At 49.4% G+C, this 21,088-nt stretch overlaps 1 protein-coding gene across 1 annotated transcript; it reads right to left on the bottom strand.

The window, feature by feature from the left end:
• Positions 1-1,644: 1,644 nt before the first annotated feature.
• On the bottom strand, positions 1,645-20,717 carry P2RX4 (purinergic receptor P2X 4). Its single transcript, XM_056859325.1, has 12 exons — positions 20,575-20,717; positions 17,875-18,022; positions 15,266-15,337; positions 13,695-13,767; positions 12,378-12,474; positions 11,981-12,061; positions 9,335-9,476; positions 5,645-5,781; positions 3,981-4,074; positions 2,471-2,536; positions 2,213-2,308; positions 1,645-1,704 (listed from the first exon to the last, which is right to left on the bottom strand). The coding sequence occupies exons 1-12, from the start codon at positions 20,715-20,717 to the stop codon at positions 1,645-1,647; spliced, it is 1,209 nt and encodes a 402-aa protein (XP_056715303.1).
• Between the last annotated feature and the right edge of the window lie 371 nt (positions 20,718-21,088).

The following is a 21,088-nucleotide window of genomic DNA, read 5'->3' as shown; positions in this document are numbered from 1 at the left end:
TTATATGCCAACTTTCTCTGCCACTTAAGGGAGAATCAAACCTGCTTACAATCGCCTTCCCTTCCCCTCCCCACAACAGGCACCCTGTGAGGTGGGTGGGGCTGAGAGAGACTGACTAGCCCAAGGTCACCCAACTAGCTTCATGTGTAGGAGTGGGGAAACCAACCCAGTTCACCAGATTAGCCTCCACCCCTCATGTGGAGGAGTGGGGAATCAAACCTGGTTCTCCAGATCAGACTCCACCGCTCCAAACCACCGCTCTTAACCACTATACCATTGCCCAGAATGGTGGCAAAATGTCCTGGACTGCACCTCTTCAGACTGATCTCCCATATTAAAACAAATCCATTCTTCTTTGGGGGGGGGGGATTCCAATTGAGCACTAGCCCCTCCCTTGCCACCTAAAAACAATACAACGCGAGAAGAGTTGTACCCCTTAACATTGCTTATGCTATAATCTGGTCCTCACTCACATTGTCCCGTAAAAGCATTTTTTTTTCAGCCGTGAAATCATCTGACTTACAGTGACCCCCAGTGAGGTTTTCAAGGCAGAGGTGGTTTGCCATTGCCTGCCTCCATGTCATGACCCTGGTGGTCCTTTGAGGTCTCCCATCCAAATGTTTGCCAGGGTCAACCCTGCTTAGCTTCTGAGATCTGATGATCTGACCTTGGCTGTCCTGGTCAGGGCATAAAAGCCCTGAGGAGGAGTTGTGGCTCAGTGGTAGAGCCTCTGCTTGGCATGCAGAAGGTCCCAGGTTCAATCCCCGGCATCTCCAGTTAAAGGGACTAGGCAAGTAGGTGATGTGAGAGACCCCTGCCTAAGACCCTGGAGAGCCGCTGCCAGTCTGAGTAGACAATACTGACTTTGACAGACCAATAGTCTGAGTCAGTTTAAGGCAGCTTCATGTGTTCAAGAAACACAAGAAAGTAAAATCATATTCGTACTTTGCAATCCAGATTAATTTAACTTCAGCAATACATGAGAAAGCAGAGCAGAGATCAGAAGCTGCTTTCCACAATTTTTTATGTTCTCTGTAAAATAAATAGATTGTGCACTTTTGTTGACAGTGGTTTGGGGGTTTCTGTACTCCCACCCCACATACACACAAAAGTGTTAGGTACATCAATACAGTCTTTCAAACATTAAGAGGTTTAGCTGGGAAAGTAGGCACAACTTCTAACCAAAAGTGGGGGCCGAGATCAACCAGGGTCCATGGTTCCAAAGAGAAGAGGGATTTGGTGTGGCTCTGTAGAAGGGGTGGAAGCACCTCGGGATATATTCTGGACACACAAAGGCACTGTTTCAGGATTGGGGAAAGCGAGCTTGCCTGCCTCTTTGAGTCAACAAGTTAAGAGGGGTGGGTATCGCAGACCCAAACTTTCACAGAAAGTGTTAGTAGATATTCACCAAATATTCCAAATTTCATATTCCCTTGACTCCGAGGGGTGTTCCGGCCTTCGGCAGGGCATCCTGACAGCAATATGCACACCATTTTAATGGGTTTCTTGTCTCCTTCAGCAGTTAGAAAGGCCAGGTCACTCAACCCCATTCCCGAGAAAGAATAATCCGGCAGCAGCATCTCCTTCACAGTCCGTGTATGTGAAATTAAGAGGACGCAGTTGACGGCAGCCATTTTTGAGCGGTTATCTGACATCGCAGCACTGATGGCTCTCTGCCTGTGATCCGTACGGTTCGTTGTTTCCCTTGGGAAGAAAGTGGGAAATGTAAATGATCAAAAATACCCTCCTCAGGTACACATTCCCAATGCTCCTTCACTTGGTTCTACAGCCAGCTTCCCTTTGACCCAGGCTGCGACTTGATGGCACCTTCCACCACCATGAACCTGGTATTTATGTATTTGCTTTAATTACGGCAAGATCTCATGAAAGCGTAAGAATACAAGTTTCATGACAGAAAGCGTAAGAATACAAGTTTCATTCCATAATTCTGTGGGCAATCCTTGGTTCCCTGACAGAACTTCAGTTACTAGGTTTCCTTTGGGGTGAAGGTACAACATGCTAATCACAATTTTGCCGCCATCCTTAAAGCTTCTGCAGAAAAATCCTCCTCACACACAAAAAAAGAAGAAGAGGAAAAGCCACCAGAGAAAGGAGTCCCAAAGAAGAGCTTCTAAGTGGCCTTGGGTGCAATAAAACCAACATTACAAACAGAAGCTCCTCACAGAAAATGCAAGATTTCTATCACACTCACCAACTCATAGTCTTCCACATATTTATATTTCTTCTCTCGATAATAATATCTTTTCTTCATAAAATATAGGACAATGATGTCACAGAGAACTGTTGCCTAGTTGAAGGTGAAAGACAAAAATGTTAAAATCTTGTCTATTTATACCCAAAGTGACCCACTGAGCTGCATGACAAGGGGGGGAGATTTAAATCCAGGTCACCCTGGTCATAATCTGACATTCTAACCACAGTATCACACGAAAGAGAAGACAACACTTACCACACCAAAGAGAGCTAGGCCGGATCCAATGTTAATCATTGTAGGAATGATGTCAAACTTTCCTGCCTAAGAAATACAGATAAACATGTCCAAATAAGCGTGCACCCAAGAAGCTCTGGCCCCCGTAACATTATTACGACACTGATCTTACTGTCTCACGGATGCTATTTGGCATTCTTGTAAGTTGCCTTGAGCTCTCTTGGAGAAATGCAAGGTACAAATATATTTTAAATAAATAAAATGTAAAGGAGCTGTCCTCGTGTTAAGACAGTAGTGAAAACGCCACCCACAGACGAGGTGGAGTTGCTATGTATCTGAGGAGTTCCCCACCACCACCACCAAACCTGTAGAAAAATATGATTTAGTAAATTTTAAAAAAGGAACAAAATCCTTAAAGATGACCCAGTGAAGACTGAGCAGACTAAAGGAGGCACAGAATGTTGAGTGCAGCTGAGAGTCAGTTAAAAGGGACGGAAAAAAGAGAGAGAGGAGTTTTCCTGCTCATGTCTGTACAGAGTCTTACAGGGGAAGACTGGCAATTACTGCCCCCTTTCCAAATGATGCCCGCTTACAGGTTGCCAGTTCGTCTAGTTAGATTTTTGAATCCTCAAAGGAGCTCAAGGGGACACACATTTTCTTCCCTCCCCTTCCTCAATTTTATCCTCACATCAACCCTGTGAGGATGGTTAGGCCAAGAGACGGCAACTGGCCCAAGATCACCCGTGAGCTTTGCCTTTGCAGATGCTGCCACAGACTGGCTGGCCAGGCATGGTGGGGCAAAGCAGTCCAAGGCCACAGGGACCAAAGCTATCCAACAAGGCTCACAATCCAGCTTCTACAAGGAGGAAACTGTTGTTGGTTTAGCAGGGACTGAGAGCATATTAACAAGAAGGAGGAGGAGAAGGAGAGTTGGTTTTTATATGCCGATTTAAGGAAGAATCAAACTGGCGTACAATCACCTTCCCCTCCCCACAACAGACACCCTGTGAGGTAGGTGGGGCTGAGAGAAAGTGACTTGCCCAAGGTCACCCAACTGGCTTCATGGAGGAGTGAAGAAACCAACCCCGTTCTCCAGATTAGGGTCTGCTGCTCATGTGGAGGAGTGGGGAATCAATCCCGGTTCTCCAGATTAGGTCCACCGCTCCCAACCACTGCACCATGCTGGCTCTCTAAAGCTGCATGGGACTAAAGAAAGGCTGGAAAGTTGACCAGAAGATGCTTCACAAGGTAGAAGCCTATGAATTAGAGAGCCAAGAGGCAATCTGGGAGAGGGGGCAGAAGGTAGAGAGAGGGACAACAGAACAAGGCCTAAGGCGTGTACAGAGCCGAGGGGCTGAGGATTGCCAGGACCAGACCCCTAGGATGCTCCTGGGCCTTTGGGGTTTGCATAGGAGGCAAAATTCCACTAGCTGCCATTTCTGCTATCACTGCAATGGGGAAGCCACGAGGCCATGGTCACTGTTAGAAGCAGCCAGCACAGCTCCTACGTCTCAGTTGCTAGGAAAGCTACCTTCCCGAACACCATGATGTCAAAGCGAATGCCATAGGCCTTAATGAGCGTCCGGGAATCCTCTCCCTCAGCAGTCTGGTAATATTTTGCAAACCTGAAAAGAGGAAATAAACAAACAAACAAACAAAAAGTTCAGCTGGTTATGAAGCTAGCCAGACTGCCAAGCAGTACCTGTGAGCTAGGTAAAGTGGTATAGATCAGTGGCTTTCAAACTGGCTACATCTTCAGGGAACCACTGCTCAGAAGAAGAGTTGGTTTTTATATGCCGACTTTCTCTACCACTTAAGGGAGACCCTGGGAGGTAGGTGAGGCTGAGAGAGCTCGTAATAGAACTGTAACTTGCCCAAGGTCACCCAGCTGACTTAATGCGTAGGAGTGAGGGAACAAATCCAGTTCACCAGAGTGGGGAATCAAACCCGGTTCTCCAGATCAGACTCCACCGCTCTTAACCACCACACCACGCTGGCTGCTGAAGTGTGCCTGAGAATCCTCATACAGGCCCCCCAAGACATACCTGAAGCTCACCCATCTTTCAGGGAAGCTCACCTGCCATGCTTGAACTGCTCACAGAAAAACCTTGAGAAGGAGCCTCCCAAGAACAGTTAAAAAACCTCACTAGACATAATCATGTCTCCTTTATCACTGGTGGTGCAATCCAGTCACACACAAGGCAACCTCGTAGGGTTTTCAAGGCAAGAGACGAACAGAGGCGGTTTGCCATTGCCTGCCTCTGCATAGCAACCCTGGACTTCCTTAGTGGTCTCCCACCCAAATACTAACCACTGCCAACTTGACTTCTGAGATCTGATGAGAAAGGGCTCGCCTGGGCCATCCAGGTCAGGGCAAAAGACATACAGAGGAGGTTTGCCATTGCCTGCCTCTGCATCGTGACCCTGGACTTCTGTGGTGGTCTCCCGTCCAAGTGCTAACCTGGGCCAACCCTGCTTAGCTTCCAAGATCCAATGAGATCAGGCTAGCCTGGGCCATTTATCGCTGCAGTAGCCAACCCTGGATTTCAGCATGTGCCCAAAAACCATGTCTCAGCACAGACTTCTCCCTGTCTATATCCAGGGTGTGTGTATTAAGACTTTATGGGAAAAGAAAACCCACACAACAATAACCCAAGTTTTCAAGAAAGGTACATCAGCAAATATTTACATAAAGTATTTTACTACAAGCCATGTGGAGGGAGCCAAATGTTAAAAAGAAGAAAGTTTGGTTTTTATATGCCGACTTTCTCTACCACTTAAGGGGAGACTCAAACCGGCTTCCCCTTCCTTTCCCCTCCCCACAACAGACACCCTGTGAGGTAGGTGGGGCTGAGAGAGCTCTAACAGAGCTGTGACTAGCCCAAGGTCACTCAGCTGGCTTCATGTGTAGGGGTGGAGAAACAAATCCAGTTCACCAGATTAGCCTCCACCGCTCATGTGGAGGAGTGGGGAATCCAACCCGTTTCTCCAAATCAGACTCCACCGCTCTTAACCACTACACCGGCTTTGGAGATTTCAGCAGGCACATGCCACATAGTCAAACCCTGTTATCTTTTGCAGTCTTCAGGTCTAAAAACTTGTTCCCAACGGGACAACCTGAAGACTGTTATTCCCAGATTGTGTGAGAGTGAGAGGGTCACCAAGCCTGTACATTTGCTTATCACGTCACCCGACCTGAAATTGTTTCCTGGAGAGACAGTGTGGGAAGAATCCTTGTTGTCGATGCGCCGGAAGCTGTACTTGGGCACACAGCGAGAAGCAGGTTTGTCCAGGTCACAGTCCCAGTTGATCTGCAGCCCCATCACTCCACCCTGGATGCAGCGATGCGTCCAAGTTAAATCCCAAAGAAAATACCCCCCAAGCCCCCCCGCATCCGGGATAGTTAAGTTCGCCTATAGACAGGGCTGCCCAAAAGACTGCCTGTACCAAGGTCACTGGGAGGATCTTCGCTTTGTGCCATGCCCCTGGAGGGCCTTTTGGGTGGTGGCACCAAGAGGGTGGAACTCCCCCTCCCCCGTGAGGTACATCTGGTGCCGTTCTGCTCATCCTTCAGAAAGAGAGTCAAAACAGGGTTGGTTTTTTTGGGGGCGGGCAGGTAGGGCTTTGGGTTATGTTAGGTTTGGGCAGTTTCAGATTTTGCTACAAGAAAGGATGTTGGTTTTGGTCTTGGGGTGCCCCACTGTGGCCCCCGGATCACAGTGGGGGGCGACAGATGCAGAGTAGGCTGCTGGGAAGCAGGGACACTGGGGGGGTTGATCCAAAAGGCTCTATCTCAGGGTCGCCAGCCTTTCAAGCCTGTGGGCACCTTTAGAATTCTGTGATGGGCACAGCCACACAATGGCTGCCACTGGAGGCTCTAGCGGTATCCTAAGAAGTGAGCTGTGGCTCAGGAAAGCTCATACCCTGCCAGAAATTTTGTTAGTCTTTAAGGTGCTACTAGACTCTTGCTCTTTTCTACTGGAGGTGGTCAGCCACACAATGGCTACCATAGCTTACCTAGAATTATAGAATCAGAGTTGGAAGGGACCCCAGGGTCATCTAGTCCAACCCCCTGCACAATGCAAGAAATTCACAACTACCTCCCCCCTCACACCCCCAGTGACCCCTACTCCATGCCCAGAAGATGGCCAAGGTGCCCCTCCCTCTCGGTCATATAATGAAGATCTTTCTGTTATGATGGCAGTTGCTCCCATAGCAATGTTTTTAAAAATCTGCACAGCCAATCAAATCTCCAAAGGCCACTCTGGAGCCTTGCTAGGCAAGAGCCTCACCTGGCCCCACCACTTTCTAAAAACATCTGACGGGCACCAGCAAAGGTGTTAGTGTGCGCCGTGGTACCCACAGGCACCATGTTGGGGACCCCTGCTCTTTATGAATGGATCTCCATTGGTCCCCTTTCTTCCCTAAAAGGAATTAATGCAACAGCAATGTTTGAAGATGCTTCGAGAGGGCACCTGCAGATACTTGCAAAAACATTTCAAGGGCTATATCTACATTTCCCCCCCATTCATCTCTTCAACAGCCCCATAAAGCAGGGCTGTGTGACCGACAAGGGTGGGCTGGGGAGGGGGGAGAAGGGGAAAGGAAGGTTTGCCTAAAGTAATACCAAGGTGCCCTTTGGTATTACTTTAGATCTAGGGTCTGCCCAGTTTGGACAAAGAGCACAGTAGGGCAACGTGAGTGGAAGCAAAAAGTAGTTGTTGCGATTGCATCTTGGATTGTAAGAAGAGAGAACAAGTCAAATATTGACTCGGTTAATCACGCTCTCGACAGGCCGGAACGCCTGCCAGGCAGCCACGTTTGCGCAAGGGCAGCTGGGTAATAGTTAATACAAACAAGTGGCTGCTAATGAGGGCCTGGAGGGAGAGGGTGCGCATGCGCAGAGCCAGGTCTCTCAACGTTGCTGCCACGTGGAAGGCATTGCATGGCATTTGGCAAGATGCCACTATTCCAGATCTCATAGCCGATCTCTCCCCACCAACCCAATGAGATCTGGATCCATGTTGCCCTAAGCAATCTTTGAAGATGACACAGAAAGCCATCTTCACAGAAAGGAAGAATTTCTTCACACAAGGCATAGTTAAAGTGTGGAACTCCCTGCCCCAGGATGTGGGGATGGCTGCCAACTTGGAAGTCTTTAAGAGGGGAGTGGACGTGTTCATGGAGGAGAGGGCTATTCGTGGCTACTGGTAAAAATGGATACTAGTCATGATGCATACCTATTCTCTCCAGGATCAGAGGAGTATGCCAAATATATTAGGTGCTTTGGAACACAGGCAAGACAATGCTGCGGCAGTCATCTTGTTTGTGGGCTCCCTAGAGGCACCCGGTTGGCCCCTGTGTGAACAGACTGCTGGACCTGATGGACTTTGGTCTGATCCAGCAGGACGTTTCTTATGTCCATATGCCACGGCATTGTAAGAGCCCTTCTGTACAGCAAACCAGAAACAGAGCAGAGCTTCTGGCACGCATCAGCAGCCACATAGTGGTGCCAGGTTAACGGGGCTGGTTATGTTGAGCCTTCTGTTTTGCCAAAGACAAACAAGCACAACAGATCAAGTGCTGGGCCTGGACTCCAGTTCAAATCCCTGCTTGGTCATGTAACTCACTGAGCTGGCCTTGAGCACATGGCTTGCCTACCTTACAGGGCAGCTGTAAAGACAAAGAGGAATAGCGCCAGATCGCTAAGACTTAGAACAGAAGGGCTTTATATTACATTTCCTACTTGTAATTTTTTAAAATTAGTTGCTGTTCTTTGAATGTTATGACTTTTAAAAAAAATAAAAAATGCTGCTTTGAAGAAGAAGAGTTGGTTTTTATATGCCGACTTTCTCTACCACTTAAGGCTTACAATCACCTTCCCTTCCCCTCCCCACAACAGACACCCTGGGAGGTAGGTGGGGCTGAGACAGTGTGACTAGCCCAAGGTCACCCAGCTGGCTTCATGTGTAGGAGTGGGGAAACAAATCCAGTTCACCAGATTAGCCTCCACTGCTTATGTGTAGGAGTGGGGAATCAAACCCGGTTCTCCGAATCAAGAGTCCACAGCTCCAAACCACCGCTCTTAACCTCTACACCATGCTGGCTTTGGAATTCTCTCTCTGTTTTTAGTCTCTCTTGTTTTTAACATCCGTATCCCTTCCTGCTGTTATTCTTGTTGATGTAAGCCACTGTGAACAGTACCGATAATAAAGAGGCCAGGAATATATTTACTAAGTAAATACGTACTAAAAAAATGAACAAATATTGCCTGAATGGGGCATGACAGATGTAAGGAATTCCAGCTATTTGGGGAAATAGAACCTTCTTACAAAGAAGAGTTCTATAATCCAGCCTCCTCCAAATACTGACTGTCTTGCTCGGTTTGGTTCTCTTGTTGCAAGCCGCTTGGACAGAATTAAGCATTGCAAAATCTATAGTAAAGAACGAAAAAACATCTTTGCTGGACCACAAGATAGATCCATCTATTCCAACCACTTCTTTCCCCACCAGAAGACAGCCAGAAGCCTCCTGAGAACCCAACGGGCATGGAAGCCAAAGCTTCCTGTATTGTTACTTTCCAGCAATGGTATTCAGTGATACACTACCTCTGACCATGGAGTCTCCATTTAGCCAACATGGCTAGCAGCCATTTGTAAGAGTATTAGGACTTCTACATTTTTTCTTTTATATGTCAAATTCAAGGACTCAGTTTTAAAACAACAGGCATTTTCATCATATGGTTTATGGAATTTTTTATGGATCCTGGCATAAAAACAATTACGTTTCTAGAAATATCAGCTCTAAAAACTAAATGCAGCCCTGCTTTCTTAGGGAGGAAGGGTGAGCAGCAGGTGTGGCCCGCCCCCCTCCCATCTCACCAACCTCAACAGCCATCTCTTGGAAGTCCTGCCCGGCGGCATCTACCATATCGCGGAGGCGGAAAATCGGGCAAAAGGGATCTGTCTGAGGGTGGTACTTGCAAGAGCTGAGGTATGTTTTACTGATGGTGGGAAGAACGTTTCGCCTAGAAGAGTGAGAGAGAAGAAATTCCAGGATTAGGATGAGCAAAAAAAAATCCCTAAGTATTTTACTTAATGCCGATAACATCACCACCCTGCCCCAAAACTGGCATCCTAAGTATGGACCCTGGACCGCCAAAAAAACAAACCAGCGGGTTATAGACCAAATCAAGCCTGAACTGACCCTAGAAGCTAAAATGACTAAACTGAGGCTGTCGTACTTTGGTCACGTCATGAAAAGACAGGAGTCACTGGAAAAGACAATCATGCTGGGAAAAGCTGAAGGCAGCAGGAAAAGAGGAAGACCCAACAAGAGACGGATCGACTCTATAAAGGAAGCCATGGCCCTCAGTTTGCAAGACCTGAGCAAGGCTGTTAAAGACAGGATGTTTGGGAGAACATTGATTCATAGGGTCGCCATGAGTCGGAAGCGACTTGATGGCACTTCACACACACACACACACACACGCACGCACACACACACACACGAGTATGGGTTAAATTGTGAGCTGGATGCAACTGACTAAAAAAAAACCCCCACTAATCAGGCAGCTCTCTCTCCCCCCCCCCCCAGCTCAATCATCTTCAGCACAAAATGATGATTTTGTCAGGGTTACAAATTCATCCACTTGCCAGATTTTTTAACAAACCAGACGGCATCTTCGCTGGGCAGCTACTGGAATTACTGTGATCCTGTTTAATGCTAGTAGCCTGTTCGATTGACCCCCAACAACCTTTCAGTCCGCAGCTGACTCGCTACAATTCAATCTGACTCCCCTGCCCTCATTAGCTCCCCTCTGACAGCCAGTGTGGCGTAGTGGTTAAGAGTGGTGGTTTGGAGCAGTGAAGTCTGATCTGGAGAACCGGGTTTGATTCCCTACTCCTACACATGAGCGGCGGAGGCTAATCCGGTGGACTGGATTTGTTTCCCCACTCCTACACAGGAAGGCAGCTGGGTGACCTTGGGCTAGTCACGCTTTCTCAGCCCCACCTACCTACAGTGTGTCTGTCTGTTGTGGGGAGGGGAAAGGAAGGTAATTGTATGCCAGTTTGAGTCTTCCTTAAGGGGTAGAGAAAGTCGGCATATAAAAACCAACTCCTCTTCTTCTTTAACTCTCGTACCATCTCCATCCTCAAATGCCCCTCCTGTTCCACCTGGCTTGCTCAGTGAACACAGGAAGCTGCCTTGCCCTGAGTCAGACCCTTGGTCCCTCCAGGTCAGCCTTGTCTACTCAGGCTGGCAGTGGCTAACCTTTATGAGCCTGTGGGCACCTTTGATATTTTGGCTCAGTCACAAAATGGCTACCATATAGGGTTGCCAACCTCCAGGTACTAGCTGGAGATCTCCTGCGATTACAACTGATCTCCAGCCCATAAGAGATCAGTTCCCCTGGAGAAAATGGCCGCTTTGGCAATTGGACTCTATGGCATTGAAGTCCCTCCCCTCCCCAAACCCCGCCCTCCTCAGGCTCCGCCCCCAAAACCTCCCACCGGTGGCAAAGAGGAACCTGGCAACCCTACTGCCATAAAATGGCTGCTGCAGGAGGCGGAGCCAGCCACAAAGCGGCTGCTGTCACTTACCTTCAGTCGCCCAATAAAAATCCTTTGTGCTGTGGTGGCAGCTGCTGTCAAACCAACGTTTTAAGAAACCTGCACAGTCAATCAAATCTCCAGTGGCCAATCAGAAGCCTTGGTGGTCAAAAGCCCCACCTGGCCCTGCCCACTTCCTAAAAACACTTAGCAGGCTTCAGGAAAGGTGTCGGCAGGCCCCAATGCACCCCCGGTCCCCGTGTTGGGGACTCCTGAACTAGAGTTTCCCACTGCCTACCGGCTGGGGCCCTTTGCTTTAAGTGGAGACGCCGGGATTGAAACCCGGGACCTTCTGCGTACAGAGCTGATGCTTTTGTGGCTAGCTAGTTTGAATGCATGAACACATGAAGCTGCCTTCTACTGAATCAGGCCCTGGGTCCATCCAAGTCAGTACTGTCTACTCAGACCGGCAGCAGCTCTCCAGGGTCTCAGGTAGAGGTCTTTCCCATCACCTGCCTGGCTAGTCCTTTTAACTGGAGATGCCGGGGACTGAACCTGGGACCTTCTGCATGCCAAGCAGATATTCTACCACTGAGCCACAGCCCCTCTCTATGGCTCTCCAGGGTCTCATGCAGAGGTCTTTCACATCACTTCCTTGCCTAGTCCCTTTAACTGGAGATGCCGGGGACTGAACCTGGGACCTTCTGCATGCCAAGCAGATGCTCGACCACTGAGCCACGGCCCCTCCCTAGTGAACCCCTGAACCAGGAACTATTTTCACAGCGCTCTGCCAGTGAGCCACAGCTGCTCGTGGCTCGCCAAAACAAGTCTATACCCCATCAAACGGGCATTTCAGATTGGAACTGGGTTAGGCAAGTTGTTTCGAGTTTGGGTTTTCTCTGAGCAAGAGAAGAGAGAGCCCCAGAGACACACACACCCCCGGCACCTCAGCCCAGAGAGGTCAGAGAGGCATACATACTTAGAGAAGCTGAACTTGGGATACCAGATGTTGTTCTTGACAAGTAGGGTGAAGTTTTCAGCGTCCTTGAGGAAAGCGGGCCTAGAAGGATTGAGGGTAGGGGCAGGGGTGGGGAGAAAAACCAAAGAAAGTGGCTGCCGTTACTAGCCAAGAGAGCCGCTGTGACTGGCATCTAACATTTTTAGTGAGTTGCTTCCATGCTGGAATCCTCCAGGCAGAGGGGTTGACTGAGAAACAATACAACAAGATCTCATGTCAGTGATGGCTAAGTTGGCAAACAGTTTGGGGGAAGACAGACAAATGCATGAGTCTTCGGTCAAACTGTCCGGTAGCCACCTCTCCACTCCCAGAGATGTTTCAGAATCACTCTCAACGATCTCCACAGCTTTTCACTCACTTGGGTATGACTGAGTCATCCTCCACAGGACACCACCCAAAAATCTCACAGGTTTTATTGAGGCCTTCGTACACGGCACATTTCCCAGTTTGAACGCCTGCAGAGATAGAACAAGAGAGTCTGCTTTCTTGGGAGGAAGGCCCACTGAGCTCAGTAAACTTGCTTACATTCTGCCACACATATAGATGAACACATGAAGCTGCCCTATACTGAATCAGACCCTTGGTCCATCAAAGTCAGTATTGTCTGCTCAGACCAACAGCAGCTCTCCAGGGTCTCAGGTAGAGAGGTCTTTCACATCACCTACTTGCCTAGTCCCTTTAACTGGAGATGCTGGGGATTGAACCTGGGACCTTCTGCATGCCAAGCAGATGCTCTACTACTGACCCACAGACCCTCCTCAAACATATGAAGATGCCTTATACTGAATCAGACCCTGGGTCCATCAAAGTCAGTATTGTCTGCTCAGACCAGCAGTGGCTCTCCAGGGTCTCAGGCAGGGGTCTTTCCCATCACCTACTTGCCTGGTCCCTTTAACGGGAGATGCCGGGGATTGAACCTGGGACCTTCTGCATGCAAAGCAGATGCTCTACCACTGAGCCACGGCCCCTACCCTCAGATATAAACAAGCTTGTAAGGCAGGCCAAGACCATCTCCATATTGCAGTCGGCTGAGGCTAGGAAGAGTTGGGGGGGGGGGTGCAACCTCACAGGAGAAGTCATAGAGTTTCCATCAATTCCTAGAACTACCCTTTGTCACTTCTGGCAAGTACACAAGGCTGCATTAAAAAAAAAATATCTCCTGCCACCACTTTAAGTGGTAGTGGGCAATGGAACCTGGAGACTGGGTATTCCTCGCCCCCACTGGAGGCTTGGCAGCCCGAGCACAACAACTTGCAAACAGACCGATGAAGTTTCCTTAGACCAGAGGTCCGCAACATCATGCCCAAGGGCACCATGGCACCCTCCAGTACCTTTCTTGGCTCCTATCAAGTATTTTTAGGAAACGGGTGGGGCTTTTGCTCAGCAGGGCTTCTGATTAGCCACTGGAGATCTACCGGTATGTGCAGATTTAAAAAAAAATATTGCTTTAGCAGCAGCTGCTACTACAGCACAAGGATCTTCACTGTGCGACTGACGGTAAACTGAGCATGGAAGGAAATATTTTAAAACAATATGTACATATTGAGAGACTGCATATTAAGTGTTCTGAGCACCCTAAAGCACTGGATTCTTACTAAGATTTTCTTCTGAACACGTTTTTACTACCAAAAAAAACAGAACAAAAGATGGAGCCCACTTTTTATCTAAAACTTACCGTTGCTGTGAGTGCTGGTGTGTCCTTTCGTGCAGTTGTTATCAGAAGAGCACATGGTTGTCTTATCTGGAAGCTACAGAGGAAGAACTGCAGGTAGCAAAAGCATAAAAGACGCTGAACACCCCCCACCCCCAACACCACAAAGGCCTCTTCTAATGCTCCGTCGACCTCCGCTTTAGAATTGGCTCACACAAAAGGCACATGTGACAAAGCGCGATTTCAGAACTGCCTGGATTTTTATTTCTTTAACCCCACAAGCAGGAGCCAAAATGGGCTCTGCAAACTGTACACTCAACAGGATGGTTCTGTTACCTGTTGCCAGGGGAAGGGCCTTCTCAGTGATGGCCCCCTACCCTGTGGAACACAGTCTCTGATGACTTTCGCGCCCTGCAGGACTTGCTTTGTTTCCGAAGGGCTTGTAATGCCAAATTGTTCAGGTTGGCTTTTGGGGGTTAACCAGATGTTCTGAGCTAGTTCGATAGTGGTATCTTAATATTGTATACGTATTATCTGATTTGTGTTGGTTTTTAACTTATTTATTATGAAGTTGTTTTTAAGTGTTGTAAGTTGCCAGGAGACCCCCTGGGTGAGCAGCGACTAAAAAACCTAATAAAGATAGGTAGGTAGGTAGGTAGGTAGGTAGATAGGTAGACAGACGGACAGACAGACAGACAGACAGACAGACAACACTGCAGAGGTCACCGGAATTCTAATAGCTGTAACCCTGCCCACTTTCATCACCAGAGTGAATCCACCCCTGAATCATAAGAACATAAGAAAGGCCATGCTGGATCAGACCAAGGCCCATCAGGTCCAGCAGTCAGTTCACACAGTGGCCAACCAGGTGCCTCTAGGAAGCCCACAAACAAGACGATGGCAGCAGCACCATCCTGCCTGTGTTCCTCAGCACCTAGTATAACAGGCATGCCCCTCTGATCCTGGAGAGAATAGGGATGCATCATGACTAGAATCCATTTTGACTAGCAGCCATGAATAGCCCTCTTTTCCATGAACATGTCCACTCCCCTCTTAAAGCCTTCCAAGTTGGCAGCCATCCCCACATCCTGGGGCAGGGAGTTCCACAGTTTAACTATGCGTTGTGGGAAGAAATACTTCCTTTTGTCTGTTTTGAATCTCTCGCCCTCCAGCTTCAGCAGATGACCCAGCGTTCTGGTATTATGAGAGAGGGAGAAAAGCTTCTCCCTGTCCACTCTCTCCACACCATGCATACTTTTATAGACCTCTATCATGTCACCCCTAAGCTAAACAGCCCTAAGCGTTTTAACTGCTCCTCATAGGGCAGTTGCTGTAGCCCCCCTGATCATTTTGGTTGCTCTTTTCTGCACCTTCTCAAGCTCTGCTATATCCTTTTTTTAGGTGTGGTGACCAGAACTGTACATTGTATTCCATGCAAAACCCAAAGTGCTCAACCAAAACACCAGGCAGACAGATCCCTCAGCCCAATGCTAAGGATGGAACAGCCCCCTTCACCCACCCAGTATTGCATGGCCTTGCTTTAGATTTTCAGGGAGGAAAAGCACTAAATTAAATCTAGAGATGGAGAGGCATACCTCTGCACAGCGTCCTTGTGTCTGATTCAACGTGATGATCAGGTTCGTCATAATGAAGACAGAGTTTTCTCCCTAAATACAGTATGGAATACAGCAACAAGTTTACACATATCGAGGAGATTTAATTCTGCTTGCTGGTATTCCATAGAAAGAAGTGACATTGACTTGTTAGTTACCATTTCCCCCAATAAGATAAGCATTATGTACTTCAAAAACATTTCCTGCATGTCTCCCTGACAATAGCTAAGTAACTGGGATGTCATCATGACATTCTAGCAGCTCAGAGCGACTGCGTCAGCAACAGACTGTTCAGCGCCGTTCCTGCAAAGCCAGGAGACATCCGCATAAGTGGGAAGAGAAAATCTTCAAAGGGTTCAGCTCAAGCGCTGTGACGTGCAGTCAGCAGGCAGGGGAACAAACAGGCAGAGGAGGTTTGAGGACCAGGATGGGTCAAGAGGAGATTTGCAGAAGGAAGGAGAGTGATTTGACCCAGCCAACCAAATATTTGTCTTTCACGGCTTCTCGTAAGACAGCTCAAATGGAAGCCGAATGCAGAAGTTGCGACAATCACTGTATTGCAGTAAAAACCAAAACTCTGAAACGTGGGGAGGAAGATCAACTCAAGGGCAGAAGAAGAAAAGAAGACTAGACTAGCTGCATTCCTTCCCACTCATCTCGTGTATGTTGTTTTACAAGGGCTGAAGCAGGAGTAAAACCAGGAGTGCCCACGCCGGAAGCACCTGCCATCCAGTTCAACAAACCCGTCACCAGGCGCTGACGCAGGACAGCGACAAGTCCTTCAGAGACTGGGCTCCAGACACTTCCTGGACAGAGCAGTTACACTGGAGCTTAAATCAAGGTTTATCATTTTTAATTTCAAAAGCTGTGTGTCCTTAATCCTCAAGGTCGCATAGGAGGCTGAGAAACTTTCCCCCTTGTCCTTCCTTTTCCATGCCATCACTTGCAACATGAAAATATCACACACACACAGTGTGTGGCAGGACTGAAACACATAAGAACATAAGAAAAGCCATGCTGGATCCGACCAAGGCCCCTCAAGTCCAACAGTCTGTTCACACAGTGGCCAACCAGGTGCCTCTAGGAAGCCCACAAACAAGACGATTGCAGCAGCAGCATCCTGCCTGTGTTCCACCGCACCCAAAATAATAGGCATGCTCCTCTGATCCTAGAGAGAATAGGTATGCATCATGACTAATATCCATTTTGACTAGCAGCCAGGGGTGGAGGGGCCATTTGTCCCACAGGGGAAAGGGTTCTCCCTGTCCACTCTCTCCACAGCATGCATCATTTTACAGACCTCTATCTATACACCACAAACTAACACAAAAAGGGGACAGTTTAAAAAAGAAAATAAATCCCTGCGGGAAATAAAATAAATCCCTGTGGAAGAACGGGAGGCAGCACCCGCTTCATAAACCCAACGTGGAGCAGATTCTGCTAGCAGGAGTATCCAGCAGGGAGTCCAGGGGCCCCTGAGAGACTCACACAATTTATTCCAACAGAAGCTTCCAGCAGATGCACAAGGAAGGAGGAGGCAAGGCCTCCCCCCCTCCGCCCCCGCAGTCCTGGCTCATGTGAAAGAAGCCAAAGACAAAGCAAACAGAGAGGAAGTTAAACATTAAAACAGCAGCAAGCAAGCGCCGGTTTAAGAAAGGAGAGTCCGGCCATCCCACCAATCTTTCCTTCCGGTTCACCAGCTGCTTTGTACTTCTGTGGGGCAAAAGCCACCCTGGGCAGAGACCAAAGCTTTGCACCATTCTCTGGGTCTCCAAGGGCCCACACCCAACAGCCCCTCCTGCAGTGGGAAGGGGAGAGCCCCCCACAAAAAAACACTGTCCTTCCATCCCTTGTACCGAATGGCTCCACTCTTGCCAACAGGAATCCCTCAAAGGGTTTTTCTGTACTCCTTCCAGGACATGCATTTTATCAGAACCCGTTAAGAGCTCTGTGCCCTTTATGGTCTACTTGCAATAAATCTAGGGTGGCGCAGAGCGTATAGCATCAGACTAGGACCCAGGTTCAAATCCCCATTACACCTCGGAGCTCACTCGCTGGGTAATCCTGGGCCAATCGCTGTAAGCCTAACCTACTTTGCATGGTTGTTGTGAGAATTAAAGGAAGGCAATCATGTACTCCACACTGAGTGCCTTGAGGGCAGGATTCAAATATAAAATATAAGAACAGTTTAAAAGCTAAAAAGAATGACCAGGTCCAACGGCAACCGTTGACCGTTTGACAGTAGGCCATTGGTAGCACGTTGGTCTAGGGCAGTGATGGCGAACCTTTTAGAGACCGAGTGCCCAAACTGCAACCCAAAACCCACTTATTTATCGCAAAGTGCCAACACAGCAATTTAACCTGAATACTGAGGTTTCCTCCCAGCTGGGCAGCAGGGAGTCCAGGGAAGGGGTGGGTGGGTTACTCCCAGCTGGGCGGCAGGGAGTCCAGGGAAGGCAGACGCCATGGCTGCTCAATTTAACCGCGCGTGCCCACAGAGAGGGCTCGGCGTGCCAAGCCCGGCACATGTGCCATAGGTTCGCCAACACGGGTCTAGGGAAAGCCACAAAACCTGTCCCCAAGAAGCATACCTGAGGCGGAATGACATAATCCGCCACATCCCAAACCCGGAGGCCCTGCTTCGTGGTGTTGGTCACAGCAACTCCTTTCACTTTTGTGGTTACCGAACTCACGACCGAATCTGTCTCTTGATAACCTTTTTCCCACACAAACACCCAGCTGCAAAGAAAGGGGGCGGGGAGAAAAAAGAAAAACCAAAATCTCAGAGCCCCTGGTTTAAGGAACCTGAGGGGAAAGAACCGGTCCCTCACCTTGACTGTGCTGGTTGCTTTGAGATAACGGGCCAAAAGCCAACGTTTCACACCTCAAGGCATGACAGGGGTGGAGGGGCCATTTGTCCCACAGGGGAAAGGGTCCCCGTGGGCACCTCCCTTGTAACTTCCCCAATTACCCCCCCCCCCAAAAAGTTCAACCGACGGTAGCGTTGCCAACTCCAGGTTGGGAAACCCATGGAGATTTAGGGGCAGAGCCAGGGAAGGGTGGGGTTTGCAGAGGGGAGGGTCCTCAGTAGGGCACAAGGCTATAGGGGCCACCCTCTGAGAGCCAGTGTGGTGTAGTGGTTAAGAACGGTGGACTCTGATCTGGAGAACCGGGTGAGGTTCCCCCACTCCTTCACATGAGTGGCGGAGGCTAACCTGGTGAACTGGATTCGTTTCCACACTCCTCCACACAAAGCTAGCTGGGTGACCTTGGGCTAGTCACAGCTGTCTTAGAGCTCTCTCAGCCTCACCTACCTCACAGGGTGTCTGTTGTAGGGAAGGGAAGGGAAGGTGATTGTAAGCCGGTCTGAGTCTCCTTTAAGTGGTAGAGAAAGTCGGCATATAAAAACCAGCTCTTCTTCTTCTTCCTCCAAAGCAGCCATTTTCTCTAGGGGAACTGAACTCTGTAGTCTGGAGATGAGCTCTAATTCCGGGGAATCCCCAGGTCCCACCTGGAGGTTGGCAACCCTAACCCTATTGTGCATGTACATAGTTCTGTTACACATCTTGCAGTTGTGTGCACAAGCCTGGATCCATCACTAACAGTTTTAGTTTTTGTTGTAGTTTCTATCCCAATATAAATTTTGGAAATTACCACTGCCTTTGGGTCATTTTACTAAAACCATGTTCACATCAGCTCTTTGAGGTAGGCCAATCCTATTCTACCCATATTTTAACAGCAGACCTCCAAGATATTAACACAATATACTGTTAGCCATTCTGCTTAGACTAGTTACAGATTTTGGCTGCATTCCTCCAGTATATTAACTATTCTTTAACAGACAAAAGATGATTACTCATCACTATGCTTTGTGGAGGAGGCCTTGTTACAGGGTTTTTATTTTTTTTAAAGAGGCAATATCCAGTTCTCAGTGAACGGCGGCTCCGGCTTGTACGTATATGGATGTACAGAAGTAACATCCAGAAATGTCTAGAAAGCTTGCCCCCCTCTAACTCTTTTCAGTCTCAGCGGTGCTACTGGACTCAAATCTAACTGTTCTACTGCACAGGGTTGTTGTGAGGATGAACTAGAGGAGAGTGATCTCAGCTGCTTTGGGTCCCCACTGGGGAGAAAGATAAATGAAGTAAATATATATCATAAAAAGAAAAATACCTATACAATTAAAATTGCCTCGTCAAGAATGCTGTTTTTATATCCTAATTTTATGGTAAAGGGACGAAGGTATTCGGTGATGGTGTTGCATACCTAGTGGGAAGAGAGCCAGTGTGGTATAGTGGTTAAGAACAGTGGTTTGGGGTGGTGGTGAACCGGGTTTGATTCCCCACTCCTCCACCTGAAGCTGTGGACTGTAATGTGGTAAACTGGGTTGGGCTAGTCACAGCTCTCTCCAAATTCTCTCAGCCCCACCTACCTCACAAGGTGTCTGTTGTGGGGAGGAGAAGGGAAGGCGATGGTAAGCCGCTTTGAGACTCCTTAAAGGTAGAGAAAAAGCAGGGCATAAAAACCTACTCTTCTTCTTTCTAGTAGGGAGGGCCTGGCCCCTTTAGGTAGTAGTAGAAGAAGAGTTGGTTTTGTTATGTTGACTTTCTCTACAACTTAAGGGAAAATCAAACTGGCTTACAATTACACCAGAGCCAGCATGATGTAGTGGTTAAGAGCAGTGGTTTGGAGCGGTGGACTCTGCTCTGGAGAACCAGGTTTGATTCCCCACTCCTCCACATGAGCGGCGGAGGCTGATCTGGTGAACTGGATTAGTTTCCCCACTCCGACACATGAAGCCAGCTGGGTGACCTTGGGCTAGTCACGGCTCTCTCATCCCCACCCACCTCACAGGGTGTCTGCTGTGGGAAGGGGAAGGGGATTGTAAGCCGGTTTGAGTCTCCCTTCAGTGGTAGAGAAAGTCGGCATATAAAAACCAACTCTTCTTCTACTTCCAATCACCTTTCCTTCCCCTCCCTACAACAGTCACCCTGTGAGGTAGGTGGTACCGAGAGAGCGCTAAGAGAGCTGTGAGTAGCCCAAGGTCCCCCAGCTGGCTTCGCGTGTCGGAGTGGGGGAACCGATCCGGTTCTCCAGATCAGAGTCCACCGCTCCTAACCACCACGCCACGCTGGGGACCAGCAGGGCTTACGAGGTCACCGCCCGCCCCCCGGTCTGAATGCCCCCCAAGACCCGCTGCCTTTGGACAGGGCGGTTCCGCTCCAGCAAGACCCCCCCCTCCCGCGCGCCCCAGACCCGCGTCCGTCCCCACGACCGCCTTCCCCGCGTACCCGACGACGTAGCCCAGGATCGCCAGCTGGACCAGCCGGTTCATCAGCCCCACTTTGCGGGACCTGATGAGCACGATGCGCGGCGTGTCGTACTCGAAGAGGAAGCTGTAGAGCGCCCCGCAGCAGCCCCCGGCCGCGGCCATGGACCCCCGACCCCCGGACCCCCGCCGCCCAAGAGCCTGCCCGCTTCTGGCCCGGCAGGGCAGCGCGCAGCCGGCGGCTCCGGCTCCCGTCCAGCAGGCTGCGAGGCGCGCGGCTGCGCTCCGGCCCTCGAGGGCGCGGCTGCGGGCAGGAAGGTCCGGCCGGCGCCTCCGGGAAGCCGCTTCTCCCGGGGGTGGGTTGCAAGCGCCCTGCGGACAGGCACGCCTCCCGGCCAGTCCGGCCGCGGTTTCCGCTTCCCAGGCTGCCGTCTTGGCCCGGGGCACCGAGTTCGAAACACGGACACGCCGGGACAGGAGGAGAGGGTCCCCGTATTTATTCATGGAAGGTTTTGCATTGGATTTGTCACTCTATA

This window comes from Euleptes europaea, chromosome 13, assembly GCF_029931775.1.
Source record: "Euleptes europaea isolate rEulEur1 chromosome 13, rEulEur1.hap1, whole genome shotgun sequence".
NCBI classification, from domain to species: Eukaryota; Metazoa; Chordata; class Lepidosauria; order Squamata; family Sphaerodactylidae; genus Euleptes; species Euleptes europaea.
The sequence above is the reverse complement of the archived record's forward strand: the minus strand, read 5'-3'. Positions and strand labels throughout refer to the sequence as shown.

Excerpts from the sequence above, each read along its gene's own strand:
- P2RX4 (XM_056859325.1), bottom strand. The coding sequence starts at position 20,717 with ATGGCCGCGGCCGGGGGCTGCTGCGGGGCGCTCTACAGCTTCCTCTTC. Across the intron at positions 12,062-12,377 it reads GATGACTCAGTCATACCCAA|GCCCGCTTTCCTCAAGGACG; the intron begins GTGAGTGAAAAG and ends CAATCCTTCTAG. Across the intron at positions 2,309-2,470 it reads GCCTAGCTCTCTTTGGTGTG|GCAACAGTTCTCTGTGACAT; the intron begins GTAAGTGTTGTC and ends ACCTTCAACTAG.